At 36.3% G+C, this 18,999-nt stretch overlaps 1 protein-coding gene and 1 long non-coding RNA gene across 3 annotated transcripts; one reads left to right on the top strand and one right to left on the bottom strand.

The window, feature by feature from the left end:
* Positions 1-286: 286 nt before the first annotated feature.
* On the bottom strand, positions 287-16,341 carry LOC127430153 (SAM domain-containing protein SAMSN-1-like). Of its 2 annotated transcripts, XM_051679687.1 has the most exons (15): positions 16,226-16,341; positions 15,165-15,308; positions 14,441-14,487; positions 13,906-13,943; positions 13,459-13,542; positions 10,867-10,964; positions 10,283-10,385; positions 7,020-7,345; positions 3,582-3,662; positions 3,237-3,365; positions 2,957-3,062; positions 2,229-2,380; positions 1,849-2,061; positions 1,481-1,631; positions 287-702 (listed from the first exon to the last, which is right to left on the bottom strand). In XM_051679687.1, the coding sequence occupies exons 1-15, from the start codon at positions 16,247-16,249 to the stop codon at positions 605-607; spliced, it is 1,794 nt and encodes a 597-aa protein (XP_051535647.1). In that variant the 5' UTR covers positions 16,250-16,341; the 3' UTR covers positions 287-604. The 2 variants fall into 2 exon arrangements, with proteins under 2 accessions (XP_051535647.1, XP_051535648.1); XM_051679688.1 differs by lacking the exons at positions 13,906-13,943; positions 14,441-14,487; positions 15,165-15,308; positions 16,226-16,341 and having other exon boundaries at positions 10,867-10,959; positions 13,459-13,479.
* Positions 13,921-15,301, top strand: LOC127430154 (uncharacterized). The gene is made up of 4 exons (XR_007895412.1): positions 13,921-14,086; positions 14,220-14,279; positions 14,828-14,860; positions 15,137-15,301. It is a non-coding gene; the product is annotated as an uncharacterized LOC127430154 (long non-coding RNA).
* Positions 16,342-18,999: the final 2,658 nt, after the last annotated feature.

Here is an 18,999-nt window from a genome sequence, read left to right as displayed (position 1 = left end):
GAAAATAGTCTTAATTCCAGATCTCAAATTTTAGTGCCTCTTGTTTCAACAAAGAGCTATTAATTTTCACACAAAAATAAATAAATAAATATGGGTATGACAATATATATGGATATTAGCTATTAGAATAGATAGTAACCTTTTGTTTAGAGATGGGGTGTTGCAAGAATATTAACTGGAGAGTGCTTTGAAGCTAATGGAAACAAATAGAAATGTGTTCACAGTCTGAATTTTAGCAGTAGCAACATGTATTTAAGCAGCCAAATAAGTAACAGAAAAGCAGATATGCTGAAGAATAAATAATTTATTAATTTTAATATTATTACTGTATTTACAATTCAGTCATGATAAACACAAAAATTATTTGTGAAAAATTCCTCACACACATGTAGGTTTGAAAAAATTTCAAATAACATTTACATTGAAAAAAAGGTTACATCAACAAAACAAAACAATTGTGTAAATACAAAACCAAAGTAGGCCAGTTCCTATAGTAAGGACCAAATACATAATGACAAAAGGAAACTGAGTTTTGTGTCTTTTTGTAGCTTTATCATTATACTATATGTCAGGAGAGAGACATTCGACAACTAGTGAGTGGCTCTCAACTATCAGGACACTCTGCTGGAATAAAACAACCAGAGTCTCTGAGACAATCTTGGTCTTCCTCCTCATCACCCTTCATCTCTCCCTGTTCATCTCCTGTAGAGTGAAGCAAAAAAAAGGTTAAATCTCTCACATGAACTCCTGCTGGTTAATTTAATCTCTGCCTGACAAATGAGGTTTGCGTTCACAGATGCCCAAATGAAATTAATGTTAATTAAATGACAGGCTTCCTGGTTATTATCCTACACTCATATCAGCCAGAGCAGCCAAGCCATGTGCCACCTGCTCACACAGTGAGCCAACATCCAAACAGCAATTAATCCTGACCTGCATTAACAGTAAAGGCTGTAACAGTGTTGTGGATTAAATTAAAGGGATACTTCACACAAAAATAAAAGATCTGTCATCATTGACTCCAAATCTATGTGACTTTCTTTCTTTCTTCTGTGGAACACAAAAGGAGATGTTATGCACAATGTAAAGGACCTGAAAGCCTCAGTCTACAATGAAATTGAATAGTGACCAAGGCTGTCAGTTCCTAACATTCTGCCTAACATCTCCATTTGTGTTTCACAGAAGAAAGAAAGTCATACAGGTTTGGAACAACATGAGGGTGAGTAAATGATAAGAGAATTTTCATTTTTGGGTGAAGCAACCTTTCAAGGCAAGGTTGTGATATCTAGTATTTCAAAACAGCCAAATTTCATCCACATATAAAAATAGAGGATGCAAAGATGCAGTAGCAGTATCTATTCCCTTCCTGAGGCTTGCTGTCGTAATGTTTCCTGAGATGGAAGTTTACAAAGAATACTGACAATCCATGATAGAGTTTTTTCCAACAGCTGTCCATCGAACTAGTTGTATAGACACTCACTGCTTGTGACATAGAGGCACTCTGATGCAGCAAGCAACCTGTGCCTGTGATCTGGGTCAGTCACATTCAGCTCAATCAAGTGCCTCTCTTTCAGATGTTTGAGGTCATCTACTGTCTGGTAGCCATTCAGGAGTAACGAGGATGCATATTCCTGTGACAAAAGTTCAAAAGTACATTCCTGTTGCATTAAAATACAACTATAAACTCCAATCTTGGGCAAATTCATGGATATTCCTAATTAAAATTTCATGACAAATATTTTACAATCTCCAAAATCCCTTCTTGCTGAATTTTATTTGGTCAAAAGGTGGGGGTTTAGATTGAAAGTGATGTTTCTATGTGTGCATGAATGTTGTGTCTGGTTTTACCTCTAAATGAAGCCTTTCTAATAACTCCAGGAGTGTATTCGGTCGTAGTTTCTTGCAAACTTTCACAGGTCTTATTTTTGGGGCCTCCTCCTCCTCCTCTTTCTCAGGCAGAACACCCACATAAATGAACTTGAAATTTCCCATTTTATTGTTGAGCATGCCAGTCCATATACCCATTGGTGGTTTACTTATAATGCTAATGATGTCTCCCACCTAAAAAAAAGATGCACATTTCATTTAGATTGAAAGGTACAAGCATATTCTGTTGGTATAGTCAACATCATTCACTTCCTATTAGCAATTTATGTTTTTCTTTTAAGATTGTGCTGATTTATCCAACAGCATGCAACACTGAACAAGTAGCACTATGGATACTGTACCTTTAGTTTGAGGGAGTCTGTATCATATGGGCTGGGCACAAAGTCTGTATGTACTCTGGCTCGTCCGCAGAACTGGCCTGTGTAGGGCACTTCCTCCTCCAGTTTCAAGCTGTCTCTGTTACTGGATCCATCTGAATTGCTAGCCACACCACCTGAGCCAATAAAAGACTATGGTTATAACGTAAAAACGATTTAACTTGACCCTGTAATCCAGATATTGGATATAATTTAACACAGATTAGGTTAGTAAGCGATTTTATCACACTAAAATCATGTTAAAGCTGCACTAAGTATTTTACGAACACACTGACACCTAGTGGTGTGGATGCAGCACCATTCAAACATAATAGTTTTCAGTTGCAGTTGCCATTGTAGAAATTCACTATTCACAGTCAGCCATGATTAATTTAATCCATGAGTGAAAGTGTCCAATAACAGGGTGGTTACTGAGATTAAGTTAGTAGTATTCGACTAGTCATGTGATCATAACATGGCAGCCACCATGTGGGGACCCTCTCCATGTAGAATAAAAAAAAAGCATCTTTTTTCTTTCTTTTTTTTTTTTTTCTTTGGAGATAATCAACAGCCACAAAAGCTGTTGATTGAGCTTAACTTGTGTTGAAACCAGATTTTTTTAATTTATTTTTTTAACAATGTTAAATTACCTGTAGCTTGACAAACTAATGTTTTTAGTAGCTTCTCCAACAATACTGGTGGTAGATACTTACTTGAGGAGCTCTGTCCACTCCAGAGACTTTCCAGTGAGTTGGTAGTCTGGTCTGTGCTCTTCTCTACAGTAGACCCATTCTCTATTTCTCCTTCAGTGTCATCTCCCTGCACCAATCAAAATATCAGTCATTGACATTTCCCGATCAACTTTTTTGCAGATGTAATGACATATGCTTTGATAAACTGCTGGTGACATATGCTTTGATATTAAAGATGGTGAAGAAATGAGTTGGTTAATCAATGTCAGTAATCATATGAGGAACTTGCTGTGTGACTCACCATGTCCTCCGAGCAAGATTTGACATGTTTCTTGCCCATCCGTTTACGCATAGTCATTGAAATGGCCTTCATCTTTTTTCCCAGACTTCCCGGTTTCTCACAATTATGTGCCGTTGATTCGCCATCTGCCTGTTTAATGCAAATAATATGTTTTAAAATGAATGCTTCAGTATAGAGAAGCATCTCTGTCCAGTGTTCAGTAAGTCAAGGATAAGACCTGCTGACTGTAATTAAAATGGGTTGATTGTTTTGGATTTGAGGGCATAGTGCATGCTATGATGAAAAAAATCATAGATTGCTTATGAAAAATTTATAAAATCTGTGAAGATTAAACTCTTCCTATACCTCAATTGTTCCATTTTCCTCAAGTCTGGAAGCGGAGTGTTGATGTCTGAATGTGTCAAATCTTCCAAAACTGGTGGATCGCTGTGTCAGGTAATGAAAACAGATCACATTTACCATATAGAAAAATAGATATTTGAAACATCAAGGCACATGCTATATACAGTAGATTACTTTTTATAAACCACAATAGTGTAACGAATTGTACGGTAGAAACTGTTAAAAATTTAAGAGCTAGTCAAGGTATTAACTTGAGTTATCTACAGCTGTAGAGCATTTAAGTACATTAAACTCCACTTTACATGTCATCATTTTGATGTAATATTTTCAATTTGATAAAACCATTGAATGATTTCTAATCTGATTAAAACGTCTCTTCCAACATAAAATGGCAATTAATTGTCTAAAGTGACAAGGTACACTGTCTTCTTTGACCTAATTTGACAGAATTTGACCTTGACAAATCCAACTTTGTCAGTAGTTTTGTGTAGTGACAAGCTGTTGTCTATATGTTAAATAGTTGTTAGAAATTCCTTTCATTATTATTCTGTTTTCTGGTCCCCTTTTATTGCAAGTGTTAGATCTACTGGGATAGTACATCTAGTACAGACAGGTCTGTATAATACCTGTCTATAACATCTTAAAGACTATGTGAATTACCTGTGTAACACCACCAAAATTATTACCTTACCAACAACTTAAAAGAATAAAAACCTACCTTAGGTTTAAGACTTTTTGGTTTGTCTGAAACATTTGAAGCAGCCCTTTGAAGCATCGCCTTAGACGTGTGTGTTCAGTTAACAATGATACTCCAATCTGCAACTAGCGGTTTAACCTCTCAGCTACAAAAGTGTAAAATGCAATGCCTCAGCAGAACAGCTTAGTATAAGAACTTCCTTAAATCACACAGGATGTGAGACAAGCGTGCTCTGTCTATTTTTGAGGCATCAGTTCTAGAGGGGAAAAACACTAAGTGCTTGAGTCTGCATTTTGTGGTTCACCACTTCATAGTCATTTCGAGTAACACAAATTCGGTAAGTGGGACTCTGTGGCACAAAAAAAATTAAATTTCCATAGAGGTGGTGTTTACATAATCGAACACTTAGTTGTGTCATAATGATTTGATGAGATTCTGATATGCAGTGGCCCCAAAAACTAGTTGGACGCTTAAGTTACACTTGAAAATGTGTGAATGTCATTGCATTAGAGAACAAAATGTAAAACCATGTGCTGTTTAAAAGCGCAATTTCAACCTAAACATTTAAAAGAAAAAGACGTTTTCTATATGATAAAACAACAGATATAATATTTGGACACTTTCTGGTTGTCAAACATGTACGTATTCAAAGTTTATGTGATGAAACCCTGCTGTAGCTACTCTACTAGGACACCTGTCTGATGGGAAATGACTTCCTGATTTAGAAAAGTGAAGTTTGTTCTGAGAAAAGGTCTAGGGTCATAATTTTTTGTTTACAGATTGCACTTGGTTTGATATTTTGTCATCATAATGCAATTAAATTCAAACATTTTAAATATTCAGATCCTTTTTTGGGCCACTGTAAATGCGAAAAATCTGTGCTTCTACTATGTCTTCAGTATAACTTTTAGGATTAAAGCAACCTTCATTCACATTAACAAAAATCAAATAATATACACACGTGAAAGCTCATATTTCAAAATTCCTTTTGTCTTTTGTCCACATTGCAAAATCTGGTCTCAGTATATGGGAAGTAAGCTCCATAGCATGCACAGGAAGAGGACCCATGCCCTTGAAACAGTTCCTGTCTACTTTCACAACCTTCTGAATTTCAGTTTGGAATTTTTGCAAAATGTTTCTGCACATTGACCTGTTTTATCTGACATCTGTCTCATCTCATTTCTTTCACATATACAAAATGTTGGCTCTTAATATGAGGAGAATCACAACCCAACCCTTCAAACTCAGGCCATCATTTAAATTAACAAGGAACTGTTTACAATATGGATTTCTGTGTGCGGCAGACAACAATAACTGTCCAATAGTGTTCAAGGAAAGCCTGTGGACAATAACATAGCCTAATCCAGCTGTGTGCAATCAGACATACAAAGTCCAAATCCAGGATTACACCATTATAATCTATTTCTTCAAGCACCACAAGCCCTCGGAAACAAACAGCCCTTCCTAACGTTTTGTGAAAGCTTCCTTTTATCTGAGGGTGATACAATGTACTAGTTTACCCCTTACCCAACGCTAGAAAGGCTAATGTATGAGAATCCAGTTGTTACTGAGTGTATAAAAGCAAAATATTACTGAGATTAGAATTCTAGAAACTCTGTGGAATAATGTTTTCCCTGATCTACATGCCATTAGAAAACAAAACAAAGTTCATCACCCACAAATGTTTAACGTGTGCAAATATTGCTTAATCCCTAAGATGGGTGCCATGCCAGGACATACTTTTATTGTTATATTGCAATAACACTAGAGTGGTTCATAGATGTTTGACAATTTATATTGCACATATTAAGAAGATTGGACTGATTGTCTCTATAGCAATTATATTTATACAAGGATTTTGCAGGAGTGACGCTCAGATGATATAAGCATCAACTTGTCAACTTGTTGTAGAGGTGCAATTTCCATGGAAACAACATACATTGATCGATATTAATCGATTCATTGCTGTTTATAATTTGATCAATTAAGCTTATTAATCGTCGCTTAATTTCAGAACAATCACACCAGCAGACGTTGATAAGACTGTCTATACAGTCATCCGACTCTAGAGGGCGCACTGCCACTTACGCGCTGCATATAACGTCTAGTCTGCAACACAGAAGAAGAACTACACATTCTTCACTTCCCCTCATTGAAAGATGAAGTGGGCTCAAAGTAATCAGTGTTGGACAAACCAACCTACAACTATGTCAGTGATCGCCGGGAGAGCTCATTCAGCTGACATCTGATCAGCCCCAGAGAAGCGGTATTTTATGTACTTGTTTATGCAGCATGTTATGATTTTACTTAATTTAAATAATAAATAAATAAGTCCAAAGGTCCGAAATATCCCACAATATGAAGTTTTAATGAACTCAAATATGTATCTTCTATACAAGTTATTATTAACAGTATTTCATTAAATGTTATTAAACAATTCACAAATTTCTACTAAACATAGCCTTAATGTTTTAAAATACACTGAACTATGAATATTTTAAGAAACAAATGCCTATCCTTGCATTTCTTAAGTGTATTAATTTAAATTTAAACAGTAGGCTACAAGCACATATTATATATATATATATATATATATATATATACATATATATATATATAATTATTATTATTTAATATACAGTATTACACATTTTCTCATTTTGATGGCCCATTTTGTCTCCATGTTTCCCTGTGTATAACTCTAATACTAAATCTATAGATCCAGTTTTATATGAAAAACTTACATTGGAGGCACAGAAATCCACATTGGTGGTGGAGCGCACCACTCCTTTGGGTGAGGGGTCTCTCTTCATGGTATGAATGTTGATTTTATCTCCTTGACTTGGGGCCATGGAATTAGTGCAATCACAGGTGTGGAGTCGATACTCATTGGAGGGAGGTTGACAGGTGTTATAGGCCAGTACCCAGACAGGGTTGCTCCAGCGCTGTTTATTGGAAGATGCTGCTTCCATGACCCTTGACCCCACAACAGGGGTGGTATTCTTCTGTGTATGTGGCTGTGCTCCTACATCTAACACTGGCATCATTCCGTTGGCACCTTTTATGTGAACTTTGAAAGACACAGTCAATGTCAAGTCAAGTATTTGTGCAGCGCTTTTCACAACACATCATTTCAAAGCACCTTTACAGAAAACTATGCTGTAACAGAAAATTATGCTGTAATGTGAGTAGCATCATATTCTGTTACAACATAATTTTCTCTAAAGTTGCTTTGAAACGATGTGGGTTGTGAAAAGCACTATTGCATTGACACTTTTCCTGTCAATTCTAGTGTGGCCTTCAATGAAAACAGTTGTTGAACCACAAAAAACTGTAACACGGTTATGACCCCATTCAAAGAAATTTTTTGTTGAGTTTTGATCCTTTTAGTCCATGTCTATTAGCATTGAGGCATCTATAAACTTGTATACTATAAGTTGACAAAGTGGCTTTTAGCAGATATACTGTACACATTTAAAATGTATATTGTTTCTATTCTGGAAAAAATAACCAAAAAATATTGATGACTCATCTTGCACTCAGCAGGCGTACACAAATTTTGTTCAATAAAATGCTGTCTAGAATGAGAACGAGAATGTCCCCACCCTCTAATACCACCTGCAACCAGCTAGCAATAGCAAATTGTGGTTCATGGCTCTGATGTAGGGATGTTAACTCTGCAGCAGCCAGAGTGCTGACTAGAACCAATAAATATGATCATATTATCTAAATTTTTTCATCGTTATATTGGCTCCCTGTTAAATTTCTTATTAATTTTAAAATACGTACAATGATCTAGCTCCACAGTAATTAAGTGACCTTCTACCACGTTATATTCCATCACTTTCATTACGATCGCAAAATTCTGGCCTGTTAATAGTTAATAGAATATCAAAATCCACAAAAGGAGGTAAATCCTTTTCATATTTGGCTCCTAAACTATGGAATAGTCTCCCTAACACTGTTCGAGATGCAGACACACTCACTCAGTTTAAGTCTAGACTAAAGACTCATCTATTTAGCCAGGCATACACCTAATTTATCCTTCAACACACAATTAGGCTGCTTTAGTTAGGTCTGTTGGAACCAGAAACTAGAAACATTGATCATGATCTATAACTCTGCAATAAATTGAATGGCATCTATGCTAATATTACTCTATTTGTTTCCCTGTCTCAACCTTGGGACTCCTATCCTGAGGTCACCAGAACCAGCTGGATCCAGCTCCATTCCTGCTTCATGTTGGACTCCACTGCTACGTGTCTCTTAGTGATGATGACTAAATGCAGCCGGTGCATCACATCACATCACTTCAGTCTATTACGATGTACTTCAGAGGATGAACTGATGCCAACTCCAACCATAAGACATGGGATACATCATATGCCATTACCTGAACCTTGGATTTAGGATAGACCTCACCGAAATTACCAGCCAGTTGAACTGCAATGCACCTCACTGATCTCTGCCTGCATCACCTCGGTCTAATGATGGACTACACACTTATAATGGAATACATAGACTATCAATTAATTGCCAACAAAACCCTTCATTAGCCAACAAACAAGGACAATGCGTCTATATGAACTTCTGCAGTTAATCCAGGATGGACTTCAAAGACATTAATCATTAATCTTACAGTTATTACAAAATCTTTATTTAAACACTGACCCTTAACACTTACTTAGTTTAATAATTTTAAACCATGACTTGCACTATACATAAGTAATATTGGCATTATATTCATGATGTTAACCAGAGGGAAACTGGCCCCACAGTGAGCCTGGTTTCTCCCAAGGTTATTTTTCTCCATTAACCAACATCTTATGGAGTTTTGTGTTCCTTGCCACAGTCACCTTTGGCTTGCTCACTGGGGTTCTAAATACAATTATTAATTAATTACTTATTTTTAAACACAATTCACAATCGTATTTTATCAAACTACACAATGATGACTCTAAGACATTATAGATATTACAGTTTCATTTTCTATTAATGCATGATTTTCTGTAAAGCTGCTTTGAAACGATGTGTGTTGTGAAAGGCGCTATACAAATAAAAATGGCTTGACTTAACGATTAATCAAAAAGTGATTAATTGTTGTTAATAATTTGATCGATTAAGCTTATCAATCATCAATTAATTAATTTCAGGACAAATACGTTCAGTAAAAATGCGATCAGACATTGATAAGTCTGTCTATACAGTCATCCACCACTAGAGGGCGCTGCATGTCACTTAATTTTCAATCATAGAAGAAGAGCCACACAGCCACAGATCAGAGATGAAGTGGGCTCAATGTAAACAATGTTTGAGCGTTTCTCTATAAATGAACTTTAATGTTTTCTGCACACACCGTGATAGTGTTTTAAATTACAACATGACAACAAGCACTGTTGATCTCCATTTTTCCTCCCAACCTACAATTACGTCAACGATCATCGGGAAGGCACGAAGGTACATTCAGCTGATTTCTCGCAATTACCTTAGAAATGGTATGTTAAGTACTGTGTTTACACAGGGGGTTTTTTTGTTTGTTTTTTTTACTTAATTTTTTCAAATAAAAATATAAGTCCGAAATTTACCACGATCCAAAACATGAAGTTTTAATTAACTCAAAAATGTACAGTATGAAAATTATTTTTAGCAATAGCCTAATTCATTAACAGTAATTAAATTCACAAATTTGTTCTAAACATAGACTAAATGCATTAAAATACACTGGAAAATGGCAAAACTTGCATTCTCAAGTGTAATCATTAAAATTATATTTAAACTGTATGCTACATGCACATATTACTTTGAGTCCTCTACATGTGTTTTGCAATATTAACGTTAAGGATTAATAGATCATTAATTTTCACTATGATAGATTATAAAAATGTCTGAAACTTGACATCCCTACTCTGACGTAAACCAAAGACTAATGTCTATTTAAAGGAGAAATTAGTCCTTTCATATGTCCTGCCTTGCAAGCAGACTTGCAAATGTATAAATTCATATTTACCTTCTATCTCTTGTGTTGGGGTCCCTCTGTGACTGCTTTTCCTCTCTACTTTTTTCACCCTTGTACCTCTTGTCTGTGTCATCTCTGTATTTGCTGTCTCAGTCTGTTGCTTGACAGAATAGTTACAGTACATGACAAAGCACACTGTTACATTTATGATATTCTGGTTCTAGTTACGGTGTCTTTTTTATATAGCAATCCATCAGGCTCATTATACAAACAATATTGCAAACATGAGGTCAAGGTAACGTGCCAGCCGAGCACCTACCATTGAGATGAATGAGAATACTAACAGACAGCTTTGTCCAGGTATTGCAGACATCCTGGATTGCAAACCATAGCAAGTTTTTGGTGGGTTGAGAATTTTGGCCATTTTCATTACTGGCCCTTGCATTGGTGCACACATCACAAATTCAGCAGTCTCGAGGGACTCTAATGCCATGTGGGCAAAAGGGATTATATAGGCAGAAAAGGGCCCCTCACCCAACCATCTGTACAGCAGACAATGCAGTGCACAACTGTACCATGTTACTCAGCCTCACTACTCAGTACTCAACCAGACACAAATATCACAATTTTCTGACCTGGACAGGTGGTTCTTGCTGTGTGTTTCTAGAGATGGTCTGAGTCGTTGTGTGTGCCACTGTGTGACTCTCAACCCTCCTTAGAGCTCTCACCTGCTCTGAAATGAACAAACACATTTAATATAACTGGTAAACATTAGTACTTTGCAATCAATACACTATACACTAGAAACTTATTTGCTCTTTACTCAAATATTAATTTTATTAGGGCAAGATTTCAGTATAAACCATGACATTATAGAATATATGGTAATGCAAAGAAAAAGGGGTTAACCAAAGCAGAGCTCAAAATAGTACATTCCGTATGAGAAAAGATCTGTTGTTTTGCACCTCTTTTCCTGTTTTGCTTCTTCACGTATTTTGACAAGGGGAAATACCATTTGGCAGGTGATTTTACTCTGCTTAGTCAAGGAAATGTGGTGCATCCAGGCAGACAGGTTTAACAGCAACTACTTCAAAATTAATGTTCAACAACATTTGGAATTAAAAATGCTCCTACTCCATTAAAGATATTAATGAAATAAGTGCTCTGAGATATCTCACCAGTCTCTGTGACAGCTGTAGACTTTTGTAAACAGCAAACAAAAATGTGTCCGTGGACCGGGGACATTGATGATTTTCACCTGTCAATCATTTTGCTCGTTCTCATAGTGTTGTCTTTGAAGTGGATCATTGAGGCTGTGATTCATAGTTTTTGTCAGTTGAGGGCGCTATTGTGCCACTGTTGAATTTGACAGCCACAGGAACAAACAATGGTGCTCTTTTGCTCAGTTTTGGTCTCGAAATGATCTTTGGAGGGCAGGGTTTTGGAATAAGGGGGCGTGGCTAATTCAACAGCTCAGTCACTTGAAAGCTACAGAATGCTTAGTCTCACGTAGTCAGACCTTTGACTTAAACAGCAAAGGTCTGGGGTCTATGGCAGCTAACATTGACAAAGAACCGCCCACTTATACATGTAATACATGTAAAGCGACCAGTCACAGCTGGGTTTGTCATTACGTGACGTTTAGGGGCGGGGTTATCGGAGATGGCTCATACCATAATAAAAGACCGGCATGGGAAAATAAATAATTTATATAATGGCGTGCGAGTCTCCGCGAGCGATTGCACAGAAAACCCATGGGAAAATAGCGGAAAATGTGTAGCAACTGTAAGTACAGCATGGAACCTCATTACAGAGTATTTCTAACTAAGACATAACTAAGTAAACAAAGCAGAATATGAAGCTCTGCTCATGGATATCTGCTTTACTTTCTGCTACGTGCCTCAAACCAAACGATGAATGTTTTTAAAAGAGTTGATGTGACTAACCTGGCAAACTTAGGCAAATTCTGTTATTATTTAGTTTCTCAAAAGCACTAACTGTATCAGCACGGGACATTGTGAACTCAACTCATGCTTCCACCTGGACCAGCACAAACTAAGCTCTCGGAAATCCTGTAGAAGTCAGCCAATCAGATTTGGTCTGACAGGACTGAGAAAGCGTTTCCAATTTTGCGTGCTATAAGCATCAGACGGAGACGGTTAGTACACCGAGTGTGGGCGTGCCATCAGAGGCTGAGACTACACAACGCTTAAATCACTTACAGCACCTGTCAAAAATTCCAACGTAAACAAACACACACAATGCCTTCAACAAAGTCTCTTTTAAGGCAAGTCAGTTCACTCGACGGCCATCTGTGGAACGCTCCCGGGCAGGCTGGGCAGCTATTTTTCTTTGTAAACAAGTGGCATAAAAGTACAGCTCCTATCTACTTGAAATGGGAAAAACCGAAATGTCCAAAACTGTTGGTCAAGATTACGATCAAAGAACATGCAGTATTTAAAATCAGCAGTAAAATCTGACAACAATGGTATCATAAATTGTGCTTCTTTACCTCAGATCACACTAAAAAGCGATATTTTCCCGGCTTGTCTAATGCGTATGCGCGTTCATGAGTTGATTGACAGGCGATATCTGTATATAAAAGGTGATTGGCTCTTTTACCTGTGAGGTGGGACTAACTTTTCTACATCCATTGGGCGTTTCTCACAATTTCTCCCATTCATTTTAATACCAGTGGTCCGTCTCTTGCCTTTAATCTCTAACATTCAAATTCATTTTTTTTTTTTTTAAACTAACTTTCAGACTAGGATTTTGTCAAGCCAACATTAAAGTTTGTCTTGATAAACTTTACATATATAGTTAAAAGTACTATCTTATCATTCTATGCTGCTCAGAAAAAATATTGGATAATTGTTTACATAACACTTACATAAAAAGTCAAGATAAGTTGACAGATTGTGTGCATCAAATACATTGTGAAAATCCTCCATAGTTGTAAATGGCTGAAGTCTATTACCCTATTTACAATCAAGACCCTGCTGTTTCTTAATCAGTCCCACAAACGTGAGCTGATCTCTGCACAACACTGCGCATTGTGTTGTTCCCACTCTCTGCTCAGACTTAATTCACTGTAAATAGGATTTAACACAATCAGAATCTGACAGGGCACCTGATTGGCCAATGGTGACTGGATGTTGCTAAGCTGTTGGTGTCTTATAAATTAAATCTAGTCTGGCTTAACCCACAAACCCTCAGACCAGTTTTACCTTCATTCTGATTGTTCCTCAGAAGGACTGAGTCTTCTTGCTTTTTGGTGGCCTGCCAGACAGAATTAGTACAGATGGTATTATCTGCAGGAGGGAAACCAAGACCATTAAGGGTTATTCATTTACCAATGTCTACCAGTGTGCCATGCTTTTACTTTTAAGATTTCTTACTATGAAATCTTGTTTGAAAGCAGGGAAATGTGGGGAATCTTGCTTTTATTTATGTTCTTAATGATCTGATAAATACTGATCAAAACTTTCTTTTATTGTCTTCTTATTGGTCACTTTCGGTTCGTGTTGTGTTTGTAGTTACAGTAAACTAGTTTTCTTCTGTGCGTGTGACAGGAAAAAGGAGATATGTAATTATAGGTTAGTCATGTGATGCAGAAGAAAAAGAAAGAAGAGGGGATATTCTTTATAACAGATCTCTCAAATTGTATTACATACCTAAAGCTTCATTTTCAGAGACAGACTTTGGTAGTGATCTGAGAGAGAAAACATTGAAACATGTTTTAGAGTGGTATTTTGTGAATAGTCTATGTGCATAGTTAAAGGATAGTTAACAAATGCAATTATTCAACAAGAGAACATTAAACTCTCTCAAGATTTGCCTTCCCAATCATAACAGGTAATTCAAATCCTAAATTAAGTGAAATATATGATCCAGATTCATTGCAGTATCTCTGTTGAAGTATCTCTTGTGCCATATTACAATAATCAGGGTTTTACTTTTCAAGTCACAGCTTATGCCTTGTCTTTAGGAATAAGACCTATACTAGACAGATGCTACAGGGCTTATGAACATCTACATAGGATGAAAGGTAAGGAGGCATTATTTAGATATTCGGCTTAAAGTATTATATCTACGTATACAAAAAACCAAAGGGGACCATTTCATTTTATTCCTTTCACTTTTACTTTGACTGGAAGTTCAACATTTTTCTCTTTGTTTACTTAAAAATAAAAACACAACTGAACTCACCGTTGTTTCTTCTTTTTGTTGTTGTCTGTGTTGATTTGTGACATTTCCTGGGAATTAAAATAGAATAAAGACTGCATGTTAATGCATGCGAATGGGTTTCCATGATAATCTAAGCCAGGCATTTCTAGTTTCTCTCTCAAAGACAGGTCTCAAAGAGACATTAAAGGAATAATTCGCCCAAAGTTAAAAAAAAATCAGTCAACATTAACAGTTTTAAACCTGTGTGACTTTCTTGATTCCATGGAACACAAAAGGAGATGTATACAGCATGTTAAGGACTGACAGCCTTAGCCACCATTCATTTTCATTTTATGGAAAAAGACACAACAAAATAAGTGGTGACTAGAGACAGTCAGCCCCTTATGATTCTGCCTTTTTGTTCCACAGAAGAAAGTAAGTCAGGGTTGGAACATCATGAGGGTGAGTAAATGATGACAGAATTTTCGTGTTTGGCTGAACTCTCCCTTTATTACATTTCCATATGGTTACAGCACAATCTATTTGCAGCAGGTTTTTATTTAAAGTCATCTCATCATGTCTGCAGCAATGTTATAATGTACGTCCAGATGGCCAATACATTTCCCATGATATTGCAGTATGCATACAACATTCATCTAAAAATGTCGACTAAGACACTAAAAGCAAGGTTTTCAATGTGAAAATGGCATAATGACATATACACTTCCTTGTGGACAGGACCTCTGTCAGTTATTCATATAGATACCATGGAGATGGAATGCCCTGCACTCCTCCATTTGATGTTGTCATCTAAAAGGACAGCTGGGCCGTTGGACCTGCTGGGGATGGTGTACACCTGGGACTCACAGGACTGCTGTACGGCTTCATACAAGCTGTCCATAGAGCCCTCCTAAAAAACAGTTCAGTAACAAACTGTTATGCTAGCATGCATGACATGTAGAGACTATAACTAATAAACCAATGAAGGAATGTTATAGTAATATGAGTTTTAGACCAGTGATTCTCAAATGGTGGGTCGCACCCCAAAATTGAGATCTACTAGCAAATAATCAAATGTAATCTGTATAATTGTGCATAGAAAGCATAACAAAATAAAAAGGCTTTCAAAAGTGAGAAGAAAATGCTTCCAATATAATTTGGTAAAATATTAGGCAGAAATCCACCAGAAAATTACCAGAAATCTGGTTTTAAAGGGAAACCTGTTGAGAACCACTGCTTGAGACCCTTTATATCTTTGAATTCATCATATAAAGCTTTAAAAGGGCATTTGAATGATAATCCATTTGAGCAAAAGATCAGCCAAAACAAAACTACTCAGATGAATTAATTCACTTACATAAAACCAGACCAGCATGAATTCAGTGGAGTGAAAACACCATTAATCCTGAATAGTGCATAACAACCCAACATCTGCCAGACAAATTCAGTTCATATATATTTACGACTGTATTTTTGTTTGTTTATAAAATAAAAAAATAAAAAACATTACTTAATCAGTGAGAAAGAGAAAGAAATATTTTCTCTTTACTATAATGCAAATGTTGCAAATGGAATACGTAATATAGACATGAGACATCATTAAAACAAAATTATTCACACCAATAACAACCTACAGCACAGGCAGTACACAACATATCTTATTCCATACATGTTTTTAAACAAAAGAGAAAGAAAATGCAAGATAAACAGGCTAACACATGGTTTCTGATTTCGACACTGTCAAGTTACCACCATCCAGCAGTTCAAGTTTCATCCTCACACACTGCCAAACAAAACACAGAGCAGAAAAGGTGAATCATATCTTACCAGAGAGAAGCAGAAGAGATTCATTCTGGAATGAGTGGCTTATTTCCAGTGCCCACAGCACAGAATGAACAATGGGATGAGAATCACAGGAAGACAGAGAGCAGAGTGCTTAGTGTTACAGGCTGCATGCAGCTCTACAGATTAATACTGAATGACATCCCTTCCTCTAATCCAATAGATGTGGAGGAACATCACCACTCCAGGCAGCCCATCAATCAAGTGCCTAGCTCGTTAATGCTGCTGTTGTTTACTTACAAGTGAACTGGGTTGAGAGAACTTGTTTGGGTTATGAGAGAGTAACCAAAACTGTCACTTGAGCCATTCAAAGACCAGTTACTGCTGTGATATAAAAATGTAATCTGGAGGCATCTCTACACAGGATAAAAAGTCTGTTATAGGCTTGTCATCAAAATGTAAAAAGTTAAACAATTATGAGGCACGAAATGATTCATGGAACAACAAAAATGGAAAAGGTAACATGCAAAAATACCAGTAACACTTTACATCAATAAGTGTTTATAAAGGGTTTCATCAGTGACAAAAAATTAACTTACTAATGCACTATAAATCATTGAAATGTGGTAATAAAAACTTGCATAAAAAAAGAGGCTTTCATATAATACCGCCAAATAGTGAGCCATTTTACCTCACGCTATAAGTAATCTATGATGATGATAACAAGTACCTTAATATAAATCACTGTCATGACTGCTATGTTGCTCGGAACTGCACCCAAGACTTTCACCCACTGTTGCACTTGTGCATATGGTTGTGTGACAATAAAAGTGATTTGATTTAAATTGGACACATGAAGTATTATTAGGTTTCTTATGTTGACAACTCCCTATGTACTTAAAGTTCTGTAATAGTCTATTTTTGCTGCATTATGTCATAAAACATGAATTAGGGCATTTTATGTTTTTGATTAAAAGAAGTATAAATAAATTAATTTCTTAATCATTGATTACATGTAAGTTAAAATGCTCACTTTTTGTCAGTTATTGCATGAAAGTTGCCCTTTTCATTCATGTTGTTATAACTGCAAATCAAAGCTTAATAATGCGATTTGTAAATGACTTATTAGCCAATAATGAACATCTTAATAAACTCTTAACGAAGGGAACATTAATGTAAAGTGTTACCAAAATATCAAACCATTGTAAAAAAAACAAATATTGTAATTTCTAAATTGTATACAGTACTGTGCAAAAGTCTTAGGCACATGGAAATATACATTTTAGACTCCCAACCATTCATTTTGCTAATTGAATAGAATAGAAGAACAGGGAGCCCTGCAACAGATGGCATGACCCCCACAGAGTCCTCCACTGAACATTGTGTCAGTCTGAGATTACATAAAGAGACAGAAGCAATTGAGACAGCCTAAATAGATAGAAGAACTGTGGCAAATTCTCCAAGAAGCTTGGAATATCCTATCTGCCAACAACCAAGAAAAACTGTGTCCAGGAGTACCTAGGAGAATTGGTGCTGTTTTGAAGGCAAAGATGGTCACACCAAATATTGATTTAGCTTTTTTATATTTTCTAGACTTTGTATGATGTTAACTGATAAATGAAAACTATTTATGGAATTATTTTTGAAGACATTCTCACTATGCAACATTTTTCACAAGTGCCTAAAACTTAACAGTACTGTACATTTAGAACACAAATGACAACTTGCCTCGACCTGAATTTAATGAAAAAATAACTTTGTCATGAGAACACATTTAAACCTTACAGTTTTGGAAAATCTGCCTTTGTTGTAAAGTTGACCCTTGCCTTAATGGATGCAGGTGTGATTTGATTATGTGCATTGTATATACAGTATATGTATGTGTGTTTATATATGAACATAACTTCTTAACACAAAAACTTTTACTTTTAATTTACACAATGATTGTTTTTACTTTATATGTAGACTACACAAATAGGATAAATCGCAACAAAACACCAGAATTTATGGGTAAACTGAGCAGCTCTCAACATAGGTAACTCTAACCTCTTTTCATGCTAGTGACATAGAAATATACTTAAATACTGCTATGAGAAATATTTTATTAAACAAGTGCCATGTTCGGCTCCATCCACAGGGAAGAGAGAAAAGCTGGAGGTTTTTAAGCATGGCTCTTTTAAGTAGTCTTATTCTCTTTTCTAACTAATGTTTCAGTCACTTGGGCAAAGTTCACTATACGCATTTTGGATAACAAGAAATCTACCCAGCTGTGTATACACTATTCTGGTGTATGACACTACCTGCTAGCTCACTGAGTGTTTCTTCGCCAAAGTGCATGTGATGCCTTGTCAGCAGCCCTTAAGTCTTCTGTATCTGGAATTGTCTTGAAATAGGCCTAGAGGATTATGGTGCAAAGTGTTGCGTTTCAGACCTCAAGAAAGGAGGTGAATCTGCTTCAAGAATCTCTAAGCTGGTGGAAGAAGTAGGTCAATATGAAACTAAAGTGTTCATGGTTTCTTTCTGACTGTGCACACAGTCTCCTCAGTATGAGGATACAATCAAGGTCATCAGACATTTGTTTTGCCTCAATGATAATATGTTTGTTTTGATTTTTGTAGGTTTGCCAAATTATGCAATCTGTTCTTTTGCTATGCTGTATGTTGCTATGAAAAGGGCAATTTGAGGTGACTGGTAGACTGGCAGTGAAAGTACAATTTATACACTGAAGTAATTACTGTTCACCTATAAATGTCAAGGTTATTCTGCTTAAATATTTTGAAATGCATAGTTTATTATTGTGATTCAGCTCTGTTTCAGCA

The sequence above is a fragment of the Myxocyprinus asiaticus genome, chromosome 39 (genome assembly GCF_019703515.2).
Source record: "Myxocyprinus asiaticus isolate MX2 ecotype Aquarium Trade chromosome 39, UBuf_Myxa_2, whole genome shotgun sequence".
Lineage (NCBI taxonomy): Eukaryota > Metazoa > Chordata > Actinopteri > Cypriniformes > Catostomidae > Myxocyprinus > Myxocyprinus asiaticus.
Note: the sequence above shows the minus strand (reverse complement) of the source record. Positions and strands in the feature narration are given on the sequence as shown.

Bases quoted from the DNA above. Each gene is read 5' to 3' on its own strand.
- LOC127430153 (XM_051679687.1), bottom strand. From the start codon at position 16,249: ATGAATCTCTTCTGCTTCTCTCTG. The intron at 10,386-10,866 runs GTCAGAAAATTG...GTCAAGCAACAG, and splicing joins AGCAAGAACCACCTGTCCAG to ACTGAGACAGCAAATACAGA. The intron at 3,366-3,581 runs GTATAGGAAGAG...TGCATTAAACAG, and splicing joins AGGAAAATGGAACAATTGAG to GCAGATGGCGAATCAACGGC.